The sequence below is a fragment of the Artemia sp. Qi Xiang Cuo genome, chromosome 5 (genome assembly GCF_049724085.1).
Source record: "Artemia sp. Qi Xiang Cuo chromosome 5, ASM4972408v1, whole genome shotgun sequence".
NCBI classification, from domain to species: domain Eukaryota; kingdom Metazoa; phylum Arthropoda; class Branchiopoda; order Anostraca; family Artemiidae; genus Artemia; species Artemia sp. Qi Xiang Cuo.
Genome location: NC_142798.1, coordinates 80906764 through 80933147, shown reverse-complemented (window position 1 = coordinate 80933147; position 26384 = coordinate 80906764). Strand labels below are relative to the sequence as shown.

The 26384-nt window shown below is 36.4% G+C and overlaps 1 protein-coding gene across 1 annotated transcript in view; it reads left to right on the top strand.

Moving 5' to 3' along the window:
- Positions 1-26384, top strand: part of LOC148952607 (ubiquitin-conjugating enzyme E2-17 kDa-like) — a 90023-nt gene that overhangs the window by 56155 nt on the left and 7484 nt on the right. Inside the window, exons 3-5 of the mRNA XM_089089983.1 lie at positions 12691-12754; positions 16581-16612; positions 24632-24709. Coding sequence (XP_088946109.1) covers positions 12691-12754; positions 16581-16612; positions 24632-24709 — 174 coding nt within the window. The remainder of the gene's footprint in view (positions 1-12690; positions 12755-16580; positions 16613-24631; positions 24710-26384) is intronic.

Genomic DNA, 26384 nt, shown 5'->3' with positions numbered 1-26384 from the left:
TTGAGAATAAACATTAAAATTATAGTGACATTTTGAACTGATGAGCTTTCAGCAATTAATATCATTATACATCAAATATTCAGTTTAATTTATTAGCTCTTTTTAAAGTTGTTCAAGACAAATTAAGTTTTACTACAAACAAGTGTTTGGATACTGCCTCCTTCCTTTACTGTCAATAAAAACCAAAAGCCTACTGCGTTATTTGTCTTAGAAACTTGAAAAGGGGCTCTTTCGATTGGAAATTCAAAGGGCTAGTGCCCTTTTTAATAGTCGACAGTGATTTAAGGGATGTATTTAAGGATGACAAACCCACCAGAGCCCCCCAGGGCAAAGGAAGTAAGTTACGCCCCAGGGGCATGTAACGTTTTTACAGTTAGAGTTATCGTGGAAACTTCAAAAGGTGCTCATTCAATTGGAAATTCAGAGGGCTGGTGTCCTTTTTAATAGTCGAATGTGATTGGAGGGTAACTAACCCTCCTCTCATGCCCACCATTTCCCCAAACACATCCAATCAAAATTTTCAGATAGCCATTTTGTTCAGCGTAGTTGATTTCCAGATGGAAATTATGTTTTTGACGAGGACACTCCCCGTATCCCTTAGGGCAAGGGTTGTAAGTTATGTCCTGGGGGCACATAAGGTTTTTAAAGAAAGTATTTTCGTAGAAACTTCAAAAAAGGCTCATTCGATTGGAAATTCAAAGGGCTAGTGCCCTTTTTAATAGTCAAAAGTGATTGGAGTGCAACAAACACCCTTCTCACGCCCACCTTTTCCCAAAACACATCCAAACAAAATTTTAAGATAGCCATTTTGTTCAACGTAGTTTTAGGTTCTGGAATTTAGGTCTTTGAGGATGACAATCCCCCCCCCCCCATATTCCTCGGGGCAAGGATTGTAAGTTATGCCCTGGGGGCATATAAGATTTTTATAGAACGCGTTGTGGTAGAAACATCAAAAAAGCTCATTCAATCGAAAATTGAAAGGGTTAGTGCCCTTTTAAATAGTCAAAACTGATTGGAAAGCAACTAACACCCCTTCCACGCCCACCATTTGCCCAAACACATCCAATCAAAATTTTGAGACAGCCATTTTGTTCCACGTAGTTTAAAGTTAAGGAAATTATATCTTTGAGCAGGACACTCCCCCCACAGTCTTAAGGGCAAGGGTTATAAGTTATTCCCTGGGGGCATATAAGGTTTTTATTGAAATCTATGTAGTAAAAATTTGAAAAGGGGCTCATTTGATTGGAAATTTTTAATAGTCAAAAGTAATTTGAGGGCAACTAACCCCCCTCTCACGCCCATCTTTTCCCCAAACACATCCAATAAAAATTTTTAGATAACCATTCTATTCAACGTAGTGGCATTTTTTGGAAATTAATTTTTTGAGAATGACAACCCCACAGCCCTTAGGTTAAGGGATGTAAGTTATGCCTTGGGGGCATATGAGGCTCTTATTGATAGCGTTTTGCGGAAACTTCAAAAAGGGCTCATTAAATTGGAAATTCAAAGGAATAGTACCCTCTTTATTAGTCGATAGTGATTGAAGGGCAACTAACCCCCCTCTCACGCCCACCATTTTCCCAAACACATCCAATCAAAATTTTGAGATATCAATTTTGTTCAGCGTAGTTGAAAGTTCTGGAAATTAGGTCTTTTAGGATGATAACCCCCTCAGAGTCCTCAGTGTAAGGGCTGTAAGTTATGCCCTGGGGGCATATACGCTTTTATAGAAAGTTGCTGTAAAAATTTGAAAAAGGGCCCATTTGATTGGAAATTGGCCTTTTAATTTAATAGTCGAAAGTGGGTGGAGAGTAATTAACCCCCCTCTCACGCCCACCATTTCCCTAAAAAACATTCAATCAAAGATTAGAGATAGCCATTTTGTTCAACGTAGTTGAAATTTCCGGAAATTATGTGTTTAAGGATGGCAACCCCCTGGGGGCATGTAAGGTTTTTATAGGTAGAGTTGTCGTAACAACTTCAAAAAGGGCTCATTTAATTGGAAATTGAGAGAGCTAGTGTCCTTTTTCATAGTCAAAAGTGATTCGAGGGTAACTAACCTCCCTCTCACGCCCACCATTCCCCCAAACACATCCAATCAAAATTTTCATATAGCCATTTTGTTCAACGTAGTAGAAAGTTCTGGAAGTTAGGTCTTTGAAGAAACTTGTATTGGGGGTGTGGGGTGTATTGAGTATTGGGGTGTAAGTACGGGGGTCACCACTTATTGGTGTAAAAATGGCGCAAAAAGGTTGCTATGCCACTTACTCGAGGGGGAAAACCCCTTGTCGACCCAAATGTTAGTGGGATTCTCGCGCTTACTCCAACGGTTCCGTGTCTATCGGATTTACTGATAGGACCTTTCCTGGCTCCCACCAATGTTCGTGGTATTTTTAGCCACCGGCACCAGTGTTATACCGGTAGGCCACAGCACCACTGGCGTGGTAATATACGGGTGTCACCACTTATTGGAGGGGAAAGCCCCGGCCCCAAATTATGATGGGATTCCCGCGTCTACCACACTGGTTCTGCAAATATTCGGTTTGATACTACCCGATTTACAGTATACCCTGTCCCGGGGTATGATAACGCGATCGAGTGGTCAAATGGCCACTTTCTAAAGCCGAATGTACCCGCCTTCGGTTACGGCTAGAAAATCTCTAACTCTCTCCTTGGAGGTAACAAACCTCCCTGTCAATACAATAATGACGATACCTCGTAGCTCTATTCCTACCCTTCCTCGGTTACGGAAACTAGTACACAGTTTGTAGAAAATACCTTACTTGTATTCTTCCAAAAGGGTCACAATAATAACATCTATAAATTCCAATTACAGACTCCCTATACGGAGACTAAAACAAAATAATATTTTGCACACAACTGTTCATAGGGGTGGACCTTCGCTTGGCCCAGCCAATCAGCTCCATCCCCATTCAAACCCAATTCTACCTCTTAACTTTATCTTTCAATGACTCCCAAATCAGGAAGTACAAAAGTAGAACTTACTTCAAGCTTACTTACTGTGGCACCTCTAACTTAGCAACGAGAATTTAACCTGTTTTTAGAAATTATACTATAAGCAAATATAATTAAGAAAACGAAAACAGGTCATTTATCTGAAAGGAAAAGAAACAGGGGTTGAACCCCAACATTGAGTGAAACTGAAATTGAATATGCAAAACAAGCTTGAAACGAACAAAAATCACTACAAACAAGAGTTTGGGTATCGCCTCCTTCTCTCACTGTAAAAGTCTAAAACCTACGACGTCATTGGCGCTTTACTGAAAATCAATTTTATGACAAATATGTTATTTTGTACTTAATATTGAAAATAAACATTAAAATTATAGTAAAATTTTGAACTGATAAGCTTTCAGCAATTAATATCATTATACATCAAATATTCAGTTTAATTTATTAGATCTTTCTAAACTTGTTCAAGACGAATTTAGTTTCACTACAAAAAAGAGTTTGGATACTGCCTCCTTCCTTAACTGTAAATAAAAACCAAAAGCCTACTGCGTCATTGGCGCTTTGCTGAAAACGAATTATATTACAAATATTTTCTTTTGTACTTCATATTGAGAATAAACATTAAAATTATAGTGACATTTTGAACTGATGAGCTTTCAGCAATTAATATCATTATACATCAAATATTCAGTTTAATTTATTAGCTCTTTTTAAAGTTGTTCAAGACAAATTAAGTTTTACTACAAACATGAGTTTGGATAATACCTCTTTCCTTAACTGTAAATAAAAACCAAAAGCCTACTGAGTCATTGGCGTTTAACTGAAAAAGAATTATATTAAAAACATTTTCTTTTCCAGTTCTTACAGTAATGAAAATAAAAATAAAAATAAAATTACAGTGAAATAAATTGTTGAACAGATGGATCTTTTGACAATTAATATCATTATCCATCAAATATTAATTTTGTTTTTTTTAATACTTTCCAATACTTTTCAAGACGAATTTTGTTTTCATTAAAGCGCCAATGACGCAATAGGTTTTAGACTTTTACAGTGAGAGAAGGATGTGATACCCAAATTCTTGTGTTGTGATTTTTGTTCGTTTCAAGCTTGTTTTGCATATTCTATTTAAGTTTCACTCGTTTTAAGAATTATTTATTAATTAACATTAATATCTATTGTATGTTTGTTTGCATTGATTGTCTGTTTAATTTCTGTTCGTTTTAAGTTTCATTTATACTTCAATTGGAAAATATATTTTTTTTTTAAGCTTGATTTTCATATTTAATCTAAGTATTACTCGCTTTAAGATCTATTTATTCATTTATATTATTACTTGTATGTTTTTTGCTATGATTGTTTATTTAATTTCTGTTCGTTTTGGGTTTCATTTATTCGTTAATAGTAATTTCTGGTCGTTTTGAGTTTGAATTTTAACAGGTATTTGTATCTGCTGAGCTTAAGTTTAAAATGACCTTTACTTTTCTTTGAAAAACCTATTTTTCGGAAAGTTTTTTTTTAAGTAATTTTTGTTCGTTTTTGATTGCAAATTTTTTTTAGAATTCCTTATTTCAAAATCAAACTTCTTTAAAAAAAATCAAATGTTCATCAAAGTATCAAAACTGGTATCAAAGTAACAATATCAAAGTGAAAAAATGGGTTTGTGTCAACCTCGGAGTTTTTATTATCTGATGTTTGAACTATTTTTAACAAAATGGCCATCTCAAAATTTTTATCGGATGGGTTTTGGGGAAAAGGGCGTTTGGGGGGTATTGGGGCTAATTAACCTTCGGTCTAATTTGTCTCTTTAAAAGTGAACTAGAACTTTCTATTTCCAATCAAATGAGCCCTCTCTGAAGTTCATACGAGCATCCCATCTATAAGAACTATATATATCCCCAGAGTATAACTTACAACGCCTGTCCCCGGGCCCTGGGGGGTTGTGTGGACCACGGAGTTTTAATATCTGACGGTTGAACTATTTTTAACAAATGGTCATCTCAAATTTTTATCGGATGGGTTTATCCATCTGGTAATCCCAAAGGCTTGGAGGGGGAGGGGCTAGTTACCCTTCGATCTTTTTTTCACTCTGAGAAAGTGAACTACAACTTTTAATTTCCATCCAAATGAACCCTCTCTGAAGTTTATACGAGCATTCCTTTCATAAGAACCACATACGACCCCAGGACATTACAATGCCTGCCCCCCGGGCCCTGGGGCGTTTTGTCGACACCAGAGTTTTGTTATCTGACCTTTGAACTATTTTGAAAAAAAGGCTCTCTTAAAGTTCTTATCGGATGGTTTTGAGGAAAATAGGGCGTGGAGAGGGGGGCTAGTTGCTCTGCGATCTCTTTTGACTCTTACAAAGTCAACGAGAACTTTCAATTTCCAATCATATGAGCCCTCTCCGAAGTTTATACAAGCATACCTTCCTTAATAAGCCTATATGCCCCCAGAGTAATACTAACCACATCTACCCAGGGCCCTGGGGGGGGGGTTGTGTCCGTGCAGGAGTTTTTTTTATCGGACCTTTGAACTATATTTAACGAAATGGCCATACGTAAAGGAGTTTTGTTATATGGTCATTGAAATACTTTTTACAAAATGGCTACCTAAATTTTTTATCAGATATATTTGGGGGAAAAGGGCTTGGGGGGTATAGTTGCCCTCCGGTCACTTTTGACTCTTAAAAAGGACACTAGAACTCTCGATCTCCAATCGAATGAGGCCCCTTTGAAGTTTATACGACGACTCTTCTATATGAAGGGCCTCTGGGAAAAAATAAATGGAGTTTGGGGGGAGGCTAGCTGCCCTCCAGTCACTTTTGACTCTTAAAAAGTGAATTACGACTTTCAATTTCCAATCAAATGAGCCCTCTTGGAAGTTTATACGAGCATCCCTTCCATAACAACCATATATGCCCCCAGGGTTTAACTTAAAGCCCCTACCCCCGTGCCCCGGGGGGGCTGTGTCGACACCGGATGTTTTTGTTATCTGAACTTATAACTATTTTTAACAAAATGTCTATCTCAAAATTTTTGTCTGATGTATTTAGGGCGTGGAGGGGGGGGGGCGCTAGTTGCTCTCCGATCTCTTTTGACTCTTAAAAAGTGAACAAGAACTTTCAATTTCCAATCAAATGAGCCCTCCAAAATTTATACGAGCATCGCTTCCTTAAGAACTATATATGCCCCTAGAGCATTACTCATAACGTCTGCCTCCGGGCCCTAGGGGGTTGCGTTGACGCATGAATTTTTCTTATCTGACCTTTGAACTATTTTTAATGAAATGGTTGTTATAAATTTTTATCGGATGGGTTTGGGGGGAAAAGGGTGTGTGTGGGGGGGGGGGGGGGTATTTGCCCTCGGATATCTTTTGACTCTTAAAAATAGAACTAGAACTTTCAATTTCCAATCAAATGAGCCCTCTCTGAAGTTTATACGAGCATCCCTTTCATAATAACCATATACGCCTCCGGGATAACACTTACAACGCCTATCCCCCGGGCTCTGGGGGGGGGGGGCGTTTTTGTTATCTAATTTTTGAACAATTTCGAAAAAACTGGCTATCTCAAAATTTTTAGCAGATGGGTTTGGGAGAAAAGGGCGAGTGGGGGGGGGGTTTGTTGCCCTTAACTCTCTCGACTCTTAAAAAGTGAACTAGAACTTTCAATTTCCAATCGAATGAGCCCTCTATGCAGTTTATACGAGCATCCCTTTCATAAGAACCATATATGCCCTTGAGGCATAACTTCGAACGCCTTCCCCTGGGCCCTGGGGGGTTATATTGACACCGGAGGTTTTCTTATCCGACCTTTGAACTACTATTAACAAAATATTTATCTAAAAATTTTCATCAGATGGGTTTGGAGAAAGAAGGCGTGGGGGGGGGGGGGTCTAGCTGCCCTCGGATCTCTTTTGACTGTTAAAAAGTGAGCTCGAACTTTCAATTTCCAATCAAATGAGCCGTCTCTGAAGTCTATACGAGCATCTCTTTTATAAGAACCATTTATGCCCCAGGGCATAACTTACAACGTCAACCCCTGGGCCCTGGGTTGTGGCGAGACCTGAGTTTTTGTTACCTCACTTTTGAGCAATTTTTAACTGAATGGCTATCTCAAAATTTTCATTGGATGTATTTGGGGAAAAAGAAGCGTGAGGGGGGGGGGGCTAGTTGCCCTCCAATCTCTTTTGACTCTACAAAACTGAACTAGAAGTTTCAGTTTCCAATGAAATGAGCCCTCTCTGAAGTTTCTACGAGCATCCTTCCAATAAGAACCATATATTCCTCAAGGACATAATTTACAACGCCTGCCCTCGGGCCCTGGGGGCTGTGACGACCCCGGAGTTTTCGTTATATGGTTGTTGAACTATTTAAAAAAAAGTCTTTCTCAAAGTTCTTATCGGATGGGTTTGAGGAAAAAAGGGCTTGGAGGGAGGGGGGTTAGGTGCCCTCCAATCTCTTTTTACTCTTAAAAAGTGAACTAGAACTTTCAATTTCCAATCAAATGACCCCTCTTTGAAGTTAATACGAGCATCCCTTCCATAAGACCCATATATGCCCCCAGGGTATAACTTATGACACCTGCTCCCGGGCCCTGGAGGGTTGTCTCGACACAGGAATTTTTGTTATATGATTTTTGAACTATTTTTAACAAAATAGATATCTCAAAATTTTTATCGGATGCATTTGGGAAAAAAGGGTTTAGGGGAGGGGGAAGCTGGTTACCCTTCGAAATCTTTTGACGCTTGAAAAGTGAACTAGAACTTTCAATTTCCAATAAAATGAGGCCTCCCTGAAGTTTATCTGAGCAACATTTCCATAAGAACCATATATGCCCCCAGGGCATAACTTATAACCCTTGCCCTGAAGACTGTGGGGGAATGTCCTGGTCGTGTATATAATTTCCAAAACTTTCAACTACGTATAACAAAATGGCTATATCAAAATTTTGATTGGATGTGTATGGGGAAATGGTGGGCGTGGAAGGGGTGTTAGTTGCCTTCCAATCACTTTCGATTATTAAAAAAAGAACTAGTCATTTAAATTTCCAATCGAATGAGCCCTTTTTGAAGTTTCTACGACAACGCTTTCTATAAAAACCTTATATGCCCCCAGGGAATAATTTACAACCCTTGCCCTGAGGGCTTTGGGGAGGTTATTATCCTCAAAGACCTGATTTCCTGAATTTTCAACTACGTTGAACAAATGGCTATCTCAAAATTTTGATTCGATGTGTTTGGGGGAATGGTGGGCATGAGAGGGGAGTTAGTTGCCCTCCAATCACTTTCGACTATTAAAAAGTGCACTAGCTCTATAAATTTCCAATCGAATGAGTCCTTTTTGAATTTTCTACGACAAAGCTTTCTATTAAAACCTTATATGCCCCCAGGGCACAACTTACAACTCTTGCCCTGAGGGCTGTGTTGGAGTGTCCTCCTCAAAAACATAATTTCTATCTGGAAGTCAACTACGCTAAACAAAATGGCTATCAAAATTTTGATTGGATGTGTTTGGGGAACTTGTGGGCGTGGAAGGGGTGTTAGTTGCCTTCCAATCACTTTTGACCCTTAAAAAGGGCACTAGAACGATCGATTTTCAATCGAATGAGCCCCCTTTGAAGTTTCTATAACGACCCCTTCCATATGAAGTGCCTCTGGGGAAAAAAATAATAATAATAAAAATTGGAGCCATATGGCCTTCACTATAGGCAACACTAGAGCGTTGCCTCTGATAAGTGACAATGAGAATCAATATGGACAAGCCTGTCTCGTAGCCATGACGGAACCTGGCCTCGAAATCGGCTACATAGTTTTTTCTTCTTAAAACTAGCAAATTGACACTTCTGGCCGCAAAAACGAATTAAATAGGTCACAACTTTAAGAAAAAAATCGTAATTGTCTCAGGGTGGCTTTATGGAACCTGTGGTGACGTCATCAGAAAAGGCTCAAATTGTCTGCGGTTAGAAGACAAGTGACAAAGAGAACCCATATATGGAAAGCCTGCCGGGAACCGGTACTATTATTATATATATATATATATATATATATATATATATATATATATATATATATATATATATATATATATATATATATATAAGAGTGGATCCAGGATTTTCGTTCAGGGGGGGGGGGTTACTAATTTTCATCAGATGGGTTTGGAGAAAGAAGGCGTGGGGGGGGGGTCTAGCTGCCCTCGGATCTCTTTTGACTATTAAAAAGTGAGCTCGAACTTTCAATTTCCAATCAAATGAGCCTCTGAAGATTATCTGAGCATTCCTTCCATAAGAATCATATATGCCCCCAGGGCATAACTTATAACCCTTGCCCTGAAGACTGTGGGGGAGTGTCCTGCTCATACATATAATTTCAAAAACTTTCAACTACGTATAAAAAAATGGCTATATCAAAATTTTGATTGGATTTTTTTGGGGAAATGGTGGGCGTGGAAGGGGTGTTTAGTTGCCTTCCAATCACTTTCGATTATTAAAAAAAGAACTAGCCATTTAAATTTCCAATCGAATGAGCCCTTTCTGAAGTTTCTACGACAACGCTTTCTGTAAAAAAAACCTTATGTGCCCCCAGGGCATAACTTACAACCCTTACCCTGGGGGCTGTGGGGGGGGGGGGGTTGTTGTCCTCAAAGACCTAATTTCCTGAACTTTCAACTACGTTGAACAAAATGGCTATCTTAAATTTGTGATTGTATGTGTTTGGGGAAAAGGTGGGCGTGAGAGGGGAGTTAGTTGCCCTCCAATTCCTTTCGACTGTTAAAAAGGGCACTAGCCCTTTGAATTTCTAATCGAATGAGTCCTTTTTGAATTTTCTACGACAAAGCTTTCTATTAAAACTTTATATGCCCCCAGGGCACAACTTACAACTCTTGCCCTGAGGGCTGTGTTGGAGTGTCCTCCTCAAAAACATAATTTCTATCTGGAAGTCAACTACGCTAAACAAAATGGCTATCTCAAAATTTTGATTGGATATGTTTGGGGAACTTGTGGGCGTGGAAGGGGTGTTAGTTGCCTTCCAATCACTTTTGACCCTTAAAAAGGGCACTAGAACTCTCGATTTTCAATCGAATGAGCCCCCTTTGAAGTTTCTATGACGACCCCTTCCATATGAAGTGCCTCTGGGGAAAAAAAAATATAATAAAACATTGGAGCTATATGGCCTTCACTATAGGCAACACTAGAGCGTTGCCTCTGATAAGTGACAATGAGAATCAATATGGACAAGCCTGTCTCGTAGCCATGACGGAACCTGGCCTCGAAATCGGCTACATAGTTTTTTCTTCTTAAAACTAGCAAATTGACACTTCTGGCCGCAAAAACGAATTAAATAGGTCACAACTTTAAGAAAAAAATCGTAATTGTCTCAGGGTGGCTTTATCGAACTTGTGGTGACGTCGTCAGAAAAGGCTAAAATTGTCTGCGGTTAAAAGACAAGTGACAAAGAGAATCCATATATAGAAGCCTACCGGGAACCGGTACTAATATATATATATATATATATATATATATATATATATATATATATATATATATATATATATATATATATATATATATATATATATATATATATATATATATATATATATATATATATCAAGAGCGGATCCAGGATTTCTGTTCAGGGGGGGGGGGTTACTAATTTTCGACTCGGTTTTCGACTAATTTTACTAATTTTTACTAAGGTTTTTCTAATTTTCGACTCGGTAAAAAATTTCGGAGGGGGGGGTTCAAACCGGGTAACCCCCCCCCCCCCGATACGGCCTTGATATATATATTTATATATATATATATATATATATATATATATATATATACACATATATATATATATATATATATATATATATATATATATATATATATATATATATATATATATATATATATATATATATATATATATATATATATATATATATATATATATATATATATATATATATATATATATTTATATATATATATATATATATATATATATATATATATATATATATATATATATATTATATATATATATATATTTATATATATATATATGTATATTTTATATATATATATATGTATATTTATATATATATATGTATATATATATATATATATATATATATATATATATATATATATATATATATATATATATATATATATATATATATATATATATATATATATATATATATATATATATATATATATATATATATTTAGCTTGATACATTTCTTAAGAATTTGAAAAAAGCGTTTTCCAAAAAATTGATTTTCAAAGAGTAGTCAAGAGTCGTAGTAAAACCAAGAAGGAGCAAAAGTCATATAATAATTGAAGCTTAAAACGAACATGAATGAATAAATGAAAGCTCAAACGAACAAACATAATATAATCAGGACAAACTTAAAATAAACAGAAATCACCACATATAAGAGCGGCGATGTAAAGGCCCCCTTAACACTGTAAAGGCGCCTTTTGAACTTAAGAAATGTACTCAATTTCAAGCAATGTGTTTTTATTGTTATAACATCAACAATACAAGGACTACAAAAAAATATTTATCATGCTAATCAAGATTTAAGAGTAAGAGTTACCCCAAAGAAGAGTTGGGCTGGCTCCCTCTCTTCTATAAAAGGTTTTTACGCCTGTAAAAGGCTTGCACTAAACTGAAAACATTATGCATTTTGAACAGTATGGTTTTGTTTGTCAAGACATAAGCAATAAAAAAGAGAAAATCACGAAACTAATCAGGATTACAGGAATGGAAAAAAATCTTAAAATAATCATATTTGTAACTTTAAACTTAATTGTACCGTTTTAAGAAGTCAATTTTTTGTCAAAACCTTTGCTTTCGATTCTATTTCATTCAAACATATAGAAAATTGATGCCTTAACACAGCTTTTAAAATGAACATTGGTGACTTTTGAAGCAGTCTATTTAGTTTGTCGAAGCAATATTTTGAATTGACCAATCAATAAACGATTTACCAATTTATTAATTGAATGTGTTTAAAAGGAAGGATAAAAATGCTCTGCATGTGACATTAGTTTAATTGCTAGATTAATTGCTTAAAATATTATGATGCTAATTTTTAGAAATCATGGCAATTTTTGGTTTTCAATGTTATAGTGTCAAAACAGAAACTATTGATTTTAAAAATAATTGAATAGTTCTAAAATTATTAAAATATGTTTAACGTATTCTTGAAAACAGGTACTTAAGTATGAATTTAAGGGCTTATAAATGCGGTTTATTACATGCTTATGCTTCCTTAACTGTGGCCTTTTGAGCAACTGCAGCCGAGTTGACTTCAGTTTTGCTGAAAAATTGAAAGATGCCATTCTTCAATGAACCCCAGGATGCAAAACTGGCACTTAATATTGCAAAAAAAAAAGAAAGAACAAGAAAAGCCCTATTTGCCAATTTCTAGAGCCTTTGTACAATAGATTTCTGAAGGTAATCATCGTTAAAGTAAAAGAAGCATGGTAGAAGTCTGGCCCAGAAATTATAATGGCATAACCTTTGATTTGCCCTCCAGGCTTTCAGTTTCATAAGTTCAGTGACGAAGAACGCATAATTTGTTTATTGAATATTGAGAGCAAAGTACAGTTATTTTTAAGTTGAATATTCACTAGTAAAGTGCTGAAATATGTCAGTTTTTACATTATCGAAAGCATTTTCATATTGAAAATTTTTATAATGTTTTAGGAACTTCAAGATTTAGGAAGGGATCCCCCAGCTCAATGCTCAGCAGGTCCCGTTGGTGATGATAGTAAGTTATATTTTAATTTTAATCTTCTCATTTCCGCCAAAAAAAAGGTATTCAGGCCCCGGCACGGCTACACGGCAGGCTTTAACACATTGATTCTCATTGTCGCTTGTCTTCTAACCGCAGCTTCTTCTTTATATTATGGCATCACCATAGGTTCAATACAACTACCCAGGGAAAAAATACAAATTCTTCCTTAAAGCTGTGATCTATTTAGATCTTGTTTGGGCCAGAAATGTTAATATGCCAGTTTTAAGAAAAAAAAAACAACAACTATGTAGCAGATTTTGAGGCCGGGATCAGGCACGGCTATGCGGCAGGCTTGTAGGCCTATATATTGATTCTCATTGTCACTTGTCTTCAAATCGTAGGCAATGTGAGCCTCTTCTTGATGTCATGAGCCGGACCCTGGCATGGCTACGCGGCAGGCTTGTGTTTATAGATTCTCATTGCTGCTTGTCTTGTAACCGCAGCCTCTTCTTGATGTCGTTGCGTCACCATAGGTTCGATACAGACACCTTAAGTTTAATACAAATTCTTCCTTAAAGTTGTAATTTATTTAGGTCGCTTTTTGGCCAGAAATGCCAATATGCCAGGTTTAAGAAGGAAAAAAACTATATAGCCGATTTTGAGGCCAGGCTCGGGCACTCCGCGTGCGGCAGGCTTGTATATTTTGATTCTCGCTATAAGTAGCAACCTCCATATGAATCACCTCTGTTTGTTGCTCTTTCATCGGGAAAATGGAGGGCTCCACAGGGAATACATATAACGTTGAAGGGTTACAATGACGTAATTAACACTTTTGTAGTTTAGGGCTTCTTTGTAGGTTTGTACAGGGTTTTGCGCCACATTTTGTTGGTGTCGAAGATTGTGGTGGCGTTGTTCTTCCAACGTAATATTTCTTTCTTCTTCACTTTCATTTTGACTATTTAATTTGTTCTGCTCTTCTTTGTTGCACGTCACGTCATGGCTATTTCTTTGTTCTTTACTTTAGTTTTTGACTCGTAATTGTCGTTGACACAAGTATTATATTATAATTGTATATTTTTTTGTTTTTCATTTTCTTTTATCATTACTTCAGATATTTTTTCAATTCCCTTTACCTTGGCTGCTCGTATTGGTCTTGTCACATTCGATGGTCTAGCTCTAGGTTGTTCATTTATCCTTTAGGCATTATGAAACTACTTAAAACGTCTTTTGTAAATAGACTCATTACACTTGGTATTTTACTCTTAGCTATGCTCCTTTTGTAATGTTGCATGCTTAATCGATATAAAACGATGCGATCACTTCTGGAGAGGGGGGGGGGAGGCGGAATGATGTAATTTGTTCTCTTGAAATGTGCTCTTAAATATGACGCCACTTAGATAATTTTGTTTCCGAAATCAAAGTTCTAAAAGAATTTTCTCAGTCACGTGATCTGTATATATCATTTTTTCTGGCCAGAAAATCCCAGGATGCCAATTTTTCAAAATATTTTCGACACGTTCTGATTCTCGCTATCGCTTGTAATTCTCGCTACCTTAACTGCTAGGATTGGTCCTTTCACGTCTGTGTCTGTCCTTTTTATAATTTTGCATGCGTTATAGATATAAAAACGACACGTTCACTCCTGGGGGGGGGGGTGACGTATTTTTTTCTCTCCAAATGTACCCATAAATATGACGTCAGTGATATGATTTTTATTTCCAATCATACGTTTCTTGTGTAATTTTGCCTGCATTATAGACAGTAAAATCGATACAAGTACTACTGAGGCAAATAGGACGTATTTATGCTCTTGAAATGTGCTAAAAGTGACAAAACATGAGTCTTTTTTTTAGACGTGTATATATATATATATATATATATATATATATATATATATATATATATATATATATATATATATATATCCCGCGTAGCCCCGGTACGGCTACGCGGCAGGCTTTCATATATGGATTCTCATTGTCACTTGTCTTCTAACCGCAGGCAATGTGAACCTCTCCTTAGTATCATCACCATAGATTCCATACAACCACCGTGGGAATAATAACATTTTTCTTAAAGTTGTGACCTTTTTAGATCATTTTAGTGGCAAGAAATGTCAATATGCTAGTTAAGAAAAAAATTATGTAGCCGAGTTTGAGGGCAGGACCGGGCACTCGCCCTTTGGCAGGCTTGTTTATATTGATTGTCACTGTAAGTAGCAACCTTAGAATGGGTCACCTTTGTTTTCTACTCTTTCTTGGGAAAATGGAGGTATTTCCAGGGAATACATATAACGTTAAAGGATCCCAATGACTTTAATCAACAGTTTCGTAGTTTCTGAAATCTTTGTAGGATAGTACTGTATTTCAAGCCTTTTCTGACAGTAAATTTTACTGCAGGGCTGCTACCCGTGGGCGCCCATATGGGGGGAGGGGCAGGGGGGCTCCTGCCACCCCTGGCTGAATGATGCTGCCTTGTTTTTATATTTTTGTTCTGAGATTTTTATTATATAGCATTAAAAGTGCCAATTAGACAAGGTTTGTCCCCCCCCCCTGGAATCCAGCTTATGGGCGCCCATGCTGCTACCGGCATGTTGCTATTTCAGCAGGACTATGTTACTGACCTGGTGCCATAACGCTAACTGTAGCGTTTCTAAGTTTTAAGCGGTTTTTTTCGTGCCACTGAGTGGTTCACTAGAAGTGTCGTCTACTTTGGAAGAACTAGAACATAACAAAAATGTTATTTGTATAGAAGCTAGAATTTTAGAATTTTTTGTTTGGACTCTTTATAATGGTATAAACTTATTGAATTGCAGAAGACTGCAAGTCAAGCTATCTTTATTTCAAGTCAAAACTGTGATTTCAGGTACTGGCAGCCCAAAGTAGCATGAAATAGTGCAGCAGCCTTTAAGTACGTTTTGTTTACATTTTGTTTACATTTTTTCTTCGTCATCCTTAGTTGTTGTCAGTATGAGCTATTATGAGCTAGTCGACTGTAACGTCTGAAACAAAGAAGAGCCTGATCTAAAGGTAAAATGCCATTAACGAAAGATTATGGGAAGTTTTTCACTTTCTAATATTGTAATGTCTCATTCTCCAAGCAAAGCCACTGTTTTAACTATTTTATTCTGAAATAGAAAAATGTAGCTACTTATTGTTATTTATATCTTCAACAAAAAAAAATTAGCAAAAACAGGTATTCCCTCCGCAAGGCTCCATTGCTGGGAATGCAGGAAGAGGGTACGAAAAAAAGAAGAAAATTAAAAAATTCAGTTCAATAACTTTATTCTAGCCTATTATAAGAAATGAGGACCAAAAAAGAACAGCAAATAAAGAAAAATAACTAAGAAGAAGCAAAAATACCAAAAAAATACTGTAGTCGGAATGATGAGGCTTGTGCAGCTTTTGTCTTATTGGCAATGAAAAGAATAAAAAAGAGGCACATAGTGTCTCAACAAGCTCATTATTTGGCATCAATAGACGCTCACGCAATGAAAAGCGCTTAGATGTGCATAGCTAGTTCAATATTGGCAAACAAACTTTAGCTGAGAGCTCATTAGCACTAAGATAGTGAGGCAGTTTATGCAGGAAGCGTAGGTTATGAGCGTGATAACAAACAAGAAACACCTGAAAAATAGACAACAATAAAAAAACAACGGCCATAAAAGCAAAAACAAAAGTTCGATCATAATAATAAACTTTGCTGCATTTTGAATGACTAAAGTAAGCAAAAGTATTTGTAGAAATAATAATGAGATATCAAGAAACTAATTTATAAATTAGGAGTTTGCTTCTGGAGGGAGGAGTAGTAACAGTAGAATGAGAAAAATATATACAGATAATTTTTTTTCTTTTTTCAGTGCACCATTGGCAGGCCACTATCATGGGTCCAGTAAGTTATCCTCTATTTACCGTTTTTGTTACTCCTTCTCTTCCTATCGCTATAATTTTGGTTCCATAGCTATCGACGCAGCTAATGTTTTGGTTTACCTAACTTCTGAATCTTATTTGTCTTGTTAGAATGTGAGACGGCTCAGTTTCAATAAGTTCGTCATGAATATGACTGAAGAAAATGTCCTCGTGTGTCTGTTAGGGAGAGCTTTTCATGGAAGTATTGTGGAGAAAATTCATTTCTCCACATCCCCCAAATGACTTTAATGCCGGATTCACACACATGAGATATTCCATCGAAGAACCAAAAGAAAAAGCCCAGGATTTGTTCACAGGGAAATTTCGACATTCACCTCTATTAAATATCATCTGCATAAATTTTTTTCAGTTCAAAAACAATATATTTCCCGGTGCATTTACCTTATTTCTATGTTTTTCCTTTAGTTCAAAACAGTATAATTATGTGCATTCTTTTCTAGAAACAATCAGATTATTCCTCCGCATGCCAGAGGCAAACCAAAAACCATAGTTTTTTCTATAACGAAAGTCAACCCTGTAATTCCCTCCTCTCCTACCTAAAGGGAAACCAAATGGAAAACCAATGTTTTTTTCATTCCTGTGAATTAGGTATAATATATATATATATATATATATATATATATATATATATATATATATATATATATATATATATTTATTTATTTATATGTTTTTTCATCTTGACAGGTGGATCGCTAACTTCGACTTTGATCCAGTCTGTGCCAAAAAAAATATCAGAGGCAACGCTGTAGCGTTGCCTATAGTAAAGGCCATACGGCTCCAATGTTTTTTTTTGTTTTTTTTTCTCAGAGGCACTTCATATGGAAGGGGTCGTAATAGAAACTTCAAAGGGGGCTCATTCGATTGGAAATCAAGAGTTCTAGTGCCTTTTTTAATAGTCGAAAATGATTGGAGGGCAACTAGCCCCCCCCCACGCCCATCATTCCCCCAAACACATCCAATCAAAATTTCCGAGATAGCCATTTTGTTCAGCGTAATTGATTTCCAGATAGAAAATGGGTTTTTGAAGAGGACACTCGCCCACAACCCTCAGGGCAAGGGTTTTAAGTTATGCCCTGGGGGCATATAAGGTTTTTATGGAAGTTGTTGTCGTAGAAAGTTCAAAACAGGCTCATTCGATTGGAAATTTGAAGGGCTAGTACCCTTTTTAATAGTCGAAAGAGATTGAAGGGCAAGTAGCCCCCCCCCCCACGCCCATCGTTTCCCTAAAAACATCCAATCAAAATTTTGAGATAGCCATTTTGTTCAGCGTAGTTGATTTCCAGATAGAAAATATATTTTTGAGGAGGACACTCTCCCACAACCATCAGGGCAAGGGTTTTAAGTTATGCCCAGGGGGCATATAAGGTTTTTATTGAACGCGTTATCGTAGAAACTTCAAAAACGGCTCAGTCAATTTGAAATTGAAAGGACTAGTGCCATTTTTAATACTCGAAAGTGATCGGAGGAAAATAGCGCCCCCCCCACGCCCATCATTTCCCCAAACACATCCAATCAAAATTTTGAGATAGCCATTTCGTTCATCGTAGTTGATTTCCAGATAAAAAAAAATTGAGGAGGACACTCCCCCACAACCCACAGGGCCAGGATTTTAAGTTATGTCCTGGGGGCATATAAGGTTTTTATAGAATGTGTTCAAAAAAGGATCATTTAATTAGCAATTCAATTAGCTAGGGCCCATTTTAATATTCAAAAGTGACTGGTGAGCAACAAGCCCTCCCCCCCCCCACGCCCATCATTCTTCCAAAGACATATCATACCGATTTTGAGGTAGCTCTGTTTATTGAAGTAATTGATTTCCAGATAGAAAATATGTTTTTGAGGAGGACAATCCCCCACAACCCTCAGGGCAAGGGTTTTAAGTTATGCCCTGGGGGCATGTAAGATTTTTATAGAATGTCTTGTCGTAGAAACTTTAAAAAAGGCTCATTCGATTAGAAATTAAAAGGGCTAGTGCCCTTTGTAATAGTCGAAAGTGTTTGGAGGGCAACTAGCCTCCCTTCTACGCCCATCATTCCCCCAAACACATCCAATCAGAATTTTGAGATAGCCATTTTGTTCAGCGTAGTTGATTTCCAGGTAGCAAATATGTTTTTGAGGAGGACACTCCCCCATAACCCTTAGGGCAAGGGTTTTAAGTTACGCCCCGGGGGCAAATAAGGTCTTTATAGAAGGCGTTGTCGTAGAAACTTCAAAAAAGGCTCATTGGATTGGAAATTCAAAGGGATAGTGCCCTTTTCAATAGTCGAAAGTGATTTGAGGGCAACTAGCCCCTCCCCCCCACCCATCATTCCCCCAAACACATCCAATCAACATTTTGAGACAGCCATTTTATTAAACGTAGTTTTAAGTTCTGGAAACTAGGTCTTTGAGGATGACCACTCCCCAACAGCCCTCAGGGCAAGGGTTGTAATTTAAGGATTCTCCGAATCTTCCCATTATTTCTTATGGAAGGGATGCTCGTATAAACTTTAGAGAGGGCTCATTTAATTGGAAATTGAAAGTTCTCTTCACTTTTTAAGAGTCAAAAGAGATTGGAGGGCAACTAGCTCCCCCCCCCCCCTCTCCTCCACACGCTAAATGCATCAGATAAAAATTTTGAGATAGACATTATGTTAAAATAGTTCAAAATTCTGATAGCAAAAAACTCCGGTGTCGACACAGCCCCCCAGGGCCCGGGGGTAGGCGGTGTAAGTTATGCCCTGGGGGCATATAAACAATCAAATAATCATTAAATAAACAATCAATGCAAACTAACATACAATAAATATTGATGTAAATTAATAAATAAATTTAGGGCTTATATTAATGTAAATAAATAAATAAATTTCTGCTGGGTGGAATTTAACGTGGGGGAATTATCAGCAGGAAAAGAAAATGTTCTATGAGGGTGGAGGAATTTCCCAGGGGTGGCTTTTCCAAATGTGAATTATTCGGGGAGGGGACGACTAAACCCATTCGATAATATTCTAAATTTTACATCTGAACGTAAAAGGAATAAAGAATCAACGGGAATGTCAGAGATAGCACTTCAGGTTCCTTTAGACGATTTTGTTCGTGTCTATTGAAACAAGACATTTTCAAAAGACGGATTATTTTCATTTGTATTACTTTCTCTGTGGCTGCTCAATTATACATTTGATGGGGGAGACTTCCCCCCACCACTGTCTACGCTAAGGTTTCAGTTTTTATCTCAAGGCATAGAAATGAACACAATGCGATAAAAGTATAAGTCAAAATAACATTTTTAGAATAAAATATGCACATAATACGGAACAATAAATCAAAATTGCATATTATGAGTTGAGGCTCACCCAAATGATGGGCCAGGGGGCTCACTATTCCAAAATCTATGAAATCAATTCTGCAATAACTGAAAATATAAAGTATTTTGAGTATTTTAACGTCTTCCACGGCTCAAACTGTCCAACATTCTACAGCCCAATGAGTCTGTCTAATCTCCTAAATCGGGAACGGAGGAGATAAGTGAAGTTCCGCCCCGTATTGGATGAGTCTCCAACCTCTCCCTCCCCCTCTCCTACTGTCTACGCCAAAGTTTTCTTCTTTATGCCAACTACACCGCCCCCATCCCAAAGACTTTAATAAGGTAAAGTTTTGTATGGGAAGAACACATAGTAAATCTATTATAAATATCCAATTATAAGGTTAAAATACATACTCTGTGATAGATGCAAAATTGCTTTGGCACACAAAATCCTATTAAGGTCAATTCCAAACAGTCATGATCCCTTTGTGTCAGCAAGTAAAATGGTCTAAACTCCCTTATTGGAGCTATTTTTTTCAATGCATTCATCGTTGTCTATTGCTGTCCACAAGTTATGCAAGCTGTCTATTGTACATATATAAGGTTTTTATCAAAGAGGTAATCGTATAGACTTTGAAAAAAACCTCATTCAATTTAAATTGAAAGTTCTAGATCCCTTTTTTAAAGTCAAGAATAATCGGACAGTAAGCACCCCCCCCCCCCATGCTATAAAAACTTGAAACTTTTTGCAATAAAAAACGAACAAAAATTAATTAAAAAAAAAAACTTTCCGACAAATAAGTTTCAAATAAAAGTAAAGGCCATTTTCAACTTAAGCTCCGGAGATACCAATACCTGTTAAAATTCAAACTCAAAACGACCAGAAATTACTATTAAAGAATAAATGAAACCCAAAACGAACAGAAATTAAATAAATAATCATAGGAAAAAACATACAACAATTAATAATATAAATGAATAAATAGATCTTAAAGCGAGTAATGCTTAGATTGAATATGAAAATCAAGCTTAAAACCAAAAAAAATATTTTGCTATTAAAGTATAACTGAAATTTAAAACAAACAGAAATTAAATAAACAATCAATGCGAACAAATATACAATATATTATAATGTAAATGAATAAATAAATCTTAAAACGAGTGAAACTTAAATTGAATATGCAAATCAAGTTTCAATCGAATAAAAATAACTACAAGCAAGAGTTTGGGTGTTGCCTCACTGCAGAAGCCTAAAACCTACTGCGTCATTGGCGCTTTACTGAAAACGAATTATAGTACAAATGTTTTCTTTTGTACTTAATATTGAAATAAATATCAAAATTACTGTAAAATTTTGAACTGATGAGCTTTCAGCAATTAATATCATTATACGTCAAATATTCAGTTTAATTTATTAGTTCTTTCCAAGATTGGTCAAGACAAATATAGTTTCACTACAAACAAACTTTGGATACTGTCCCCTTCTTTAACTGTAAAAACCTAAAGCCTTCTGCGTCCTTGGCGCTTCACTGAAAACGAATTACTCGTATATTACAAATTTATTCTTTTCCAGTTCTTACAGCATTGAAAATGAAAATAAAAATTACAGTTAAAAAAAAAAATTTTGAACTGATGGATCTTTCAAGAATTAATATCATTATATATTTAATATTCAATTTGATTTTGTTTATACTTTCCAAGACTGTTCAAGACTCATATAGTTTTCAGTAAGGCGCCAATGACGCAGTAGGTTTTATGCTTCTGCAGTGAGGCGATACCCAAACTCTTGTTAATAGTTATTTTTATTCGATTGAAACTTGATTTACATATTCAATTTAAGTTTCTCTCGTTTTAAGATGTATTTATTCATTTACATTATTATATATTGTATGATTGTTCACATTGATTGTTTATTTAATTTCTGTTCGTTTTAAGTTTCATTTATACTTTAATAGCAAAATATTTTTTTTCGTTTTAAGCTTGATTTGATGAAAAAGTCGAGACGTTACACTTGATTCTGCAGCGAAAGTACCGTAAGTTTTTTCCAGTCAAAGAGCGCAGGATTTGTGAAACAGATAAGCTGTGGTTAGATATGAAGATAAAACCATGATCAAAGTACGATGTAAGCTCCATGTCGCAGGAGACACACTAAATGCGAACAAGATGAGAAAGAAAGTGTCTCTGACTGCCAAGCTACCCGAAAATATATGTATGAGAAAAAGTAGCTCTACTCCTAAAGTCAGAGTCGCACAAGTGACACGACGCAGTAAAACGGCTTAGTGGAAAAAAGAAAGGAACTGAAGTACGAATCAACAACCCAAATAGTTGTTTAATCAATGCCTCTTAAGTTGAAAAGTTTTTTACTCAAATTGGTGCTGCCTACCCAACCATAATTGACGAGCAAACGAGTGACATCATTAACAATTGTAGCATGGACTAAATCGTAGAAGAGTCAGAAATGGCAGTTTTCAATGCAATTGGACGGCTACGTAACAACTGTGCATCATACCTAGTTGAACTCCTCGTTAAATTACTGAAAGAATACTAACCTTTCCTAGCCAAGCCAATTGCATCAGTAATAAACCAGTGTTTTACATAACAATTATTTTCAAAGATGTGGAAAGCTGCGTATGTCCGTGTCATACCGTCTGATTTATTTTGCTTGCTTAATATAGGCTACTATTGACTGAGGGTTTGTTTTATTTACTTGACTTTGTTGTTATACCTGTTTATTATTAACCTCGGCTATTGGTATTATGATTTGTTTGTGATGACTGACAGCACTGTTAGTAGTCTTGTCACCCCTGACCTGAATAATTGTAGTGTAAGGATTCTGGCCCTAGGAGTAGACGGTCCAAATGAGACCAATAAACCCCTGACATTTTGGAGTAGAACAGTTATTGGACACCTACAAAAAACTGTTTAGACACCTTCAGAAACATGTATGTAGGGGCTGTTATGGCTCAATGCTAGAAAGACTTGGATCAGAGGGCTCTATTATCATAATAGCTGTGAACCAATCAGTAGCTATTGCTATACTTTCTATCTTAGATATAGCAGTAAATGGTTGTAAGGTAAAGTTCGTGCTTGGTCCAAACTCCCAGCCCAATTCAATCAGAAACAGAAAAGGTATTCATCCCATCTGAGGAGGTCGCCAATCTGGATGATTTTGCTAGGGAGATCCAAGGTAATCATAGAATCCAACAAGTGACAATGGCCTTCAAAAATCCATGCCCTATGATTATCCGTTTGGTTTGCACCTTCAATCGGGATGTTCAGTTCCCACTGAAAATCTTTGTTTAGGGTGCAAAGTATACAGTAAAGCAGTTAATCCCCCGGGCAATACAGTGCTTCAATTGCCAAGGTTTTGGCCACGTGGCTTCTAATTGCCACAGAGGCAGAAGATGTCTACTATGTAGTGGACAACACGCCCTTGAAGAATGTCCCTAATCCACGACAGTAAAGGAAAAGCAGGTACTTAAGTGCCCAAACTGCAATGGAAAGCATGCTGCTAACTCCAAGAAGTGTCCAATGCTCATGAAAAAGAAAGCTATTGTTACTTTCTCATTCACCAATAATGTCCCCATGAGGACTGGTGCTGAGGTCTTGAAGAAGGGACTTCCAACGAATACAAAACATGTCCCCATGGTACATACAGGCTCTTTCCCTCCTCTGATCCCTAATCAACCTCCATTTGAGGACCTCAATATGAAGTACATGCCCATGTTTGAAGGTGTTGCAAGGCAGATCTCTGTTCTAACCCAGGTTATAACCTCACATTGAAAACTGGTTTCTCAGATAGCAGCACATTCTTTCAAATATGCAGTCCATAGCCTGAATAACTCAGTTGAAAACCTAAACAGATAAGGTTCAAGCCTTCCCACCATGTCAGCAGTATCAATACCCCTGGCAAAGCACGTAGAGGGAAGGAGTCTATACCTAGGCCAGAAGTTGTTATAACTAGGCTACAGAGACCTAGGTTAGACCCTTCTCAGACAAATAACTAGTTCTCTCTCCGCCATTGTCCCTTGACATTGGACTAAAAGACTAATTAAGACTACTGGTTTGGTTCATTTCCTATATTTTTTTTTCTCGTTTCCTGCATAATTTATTTTAGAGTTGTCATATTTGTATTTCATTTGTCTATATTTTTATACCTGGATTTAGGAGACAAGTTATAAGTTAAGTTTGTATTATTTGTTATAATTGTGTTGTATATTTATCATAATTGCTGTTTGACATGATAAATTGTATTATTTGGTTACTGTTTCTTAACGCAAGCAATTACTGAAGGTGAATGACCCCCTACCAATAGCAAGATAAGTGATACATAATCAAGTTTAGTAAATACTGACCAAAGTGACACCCAAGCAAGGTAGTGATTATATAAGGCACAGAATGATTGAGTGATACGAGCGCGTATGACCTCGTGGTCGAATGCGTCAAACAACAACAACAACAGTCTTCTCCTGTTCAGGAGGGATGTTTTTTGAAAAGGCGAACTTTTTATTTGTTTATTATTTTATTTATCTTCTTATTCTATTTAATATTCCAAAAAAGGTCGAGAGGTAAAATAGTGTTAATTTCCAGAGGCTTATTGCCAAAAACCGATATCATCTTCCAATTTCCTTTGCAGGTAAGGTCTGTAACCCTTAATATTTTTTAGCTCTTTTATTCCTTCTTATTTTATTTTAGACTGACAGTCCTTATCAAGGAGGAGTATTCTTCTTAGCTATTCACTTTCCGACAGATTATCCTTTCAAACCACCTAAGGTAAGATGGCTTTAATTTACAATATTTGAATTGATATATGTCAATGGGGGAGGAATTACCCCCCCCCCCCCCCTCTCTAGATTTATTTATTTATTTCATTGAAAAAAAACTTTTGTTTTTCATTAGAAACAATAAAAGAAACAAAAATGCCCCCACCCCTAGATTTTAGAAAATAGATTGGCCCCTTGTCCTAGATTTTAGTGAATTGACACCCCCTATAATTGAAAATAATTGCTGATATCACAATCTTTTTTTCTATGTAGCCTTGTCATAATATTTGAAGGTCTGAAGAAGATAGGATATCTAATACCTCAATATCATCAAAAACAAATGCGTAATCAACACATTCTATCTGGACACAAGATCAAATTGTTTAAGTGTTTTTTTTCGGTTATGGCCGTGTTACTATCGAGAATACAGTTATGTCTGTTGTTGATTTATCATTTATGAGTATAAAAGTTTTCATATGGAAGATTAGTTCTAAATGATTACATTTTTTATATTACGAGCAAGGCCGTATCCAGAGAGGGGGATTAGGGGGTTTGAGTCCCCCCCCCATCCCAAAATTGTTGTCCAGTTCGTAAAAAACGTAACACAAGTGAATATAAACAAACTTTTGATGCGTTTTTAAAAGTTGTTTTTGTACCCCCCCCCCCCGATAACTTATTTTGTACCCCCCCCCCCCCCAAAAAATCCTGGATACGGCCCTCATTACAAGACGAGATGTACCACAGGCTGCTTCTTTCTAAGCTAAATCTAATCTTCGTTTGCAATAATGTAATTAAGTTTATTAAAACTCAAATTATTTTTAATTTAAAAATGCTGTTGTTTTAAATGCACCTATCCTGTTTTATACTTCCTTTAAGCCCCTCTATCCCGTCTATTATAAGCTTTTTTAGTGTTTGTAGCCAAACTATTTGGAATTGATTAGGTGATCTTGCCATAACTTTTAGAGCTTAAATATGAGATCCGGATAAACGACAGGGAAGTAAAAAATGACGCCTACTTTCCTGGAAATCTTGGAAAACCCATTTAATTTCTCCCCTTTTGTGCCGGAGATAGATAGATTTCCTGGAAATCGCTTTGATTAAAAACTGTGCCGACACAGAGGACGTGTTATTTATAATGTAGGTACGTTGACTAGTTATCACTGTGCTTGACAATCAGTAAAAGATTATATGTGTCTTTATTTTAAACTAGCCTCTCGTTAGCTTTTTGAACTGTTGACACATTCAAGATCCCCTTCAATTTTAAACAAAATTTTAAGGATATATCATTTGAGTAATTTGACAGCTTAGGAAGTTCTTTTTGGTATTGGGAAAATTTGCTAATGGGCGCTTTGTCTTCGAGACGGTCAGCCGATGATGAGGCTCGCAAAAAGATTTTTACATTCCGAACGGCCTTAACTTAGGGTCAAACTTATAAACCGTCTAAATGAGAATAGTTGAAGGACGTAGGGTTTTCATTGGTGTGCCAGCTGTCGAAATAGAGATATAAAATATGTGCTTGATGCAAGTATTATTGTTACTGTCTTGAAAGAAAGCTTTACTGCTACAAAAGAAGTTATTTTTCAGAATAACATTTTAGTTTGTGTTTATTGTAAAAATGTTTTTTTGTTCAAATCATTTTTTTAAGTAATTTTATTAAAATGCTTTATAAACTGTATTAACCAATC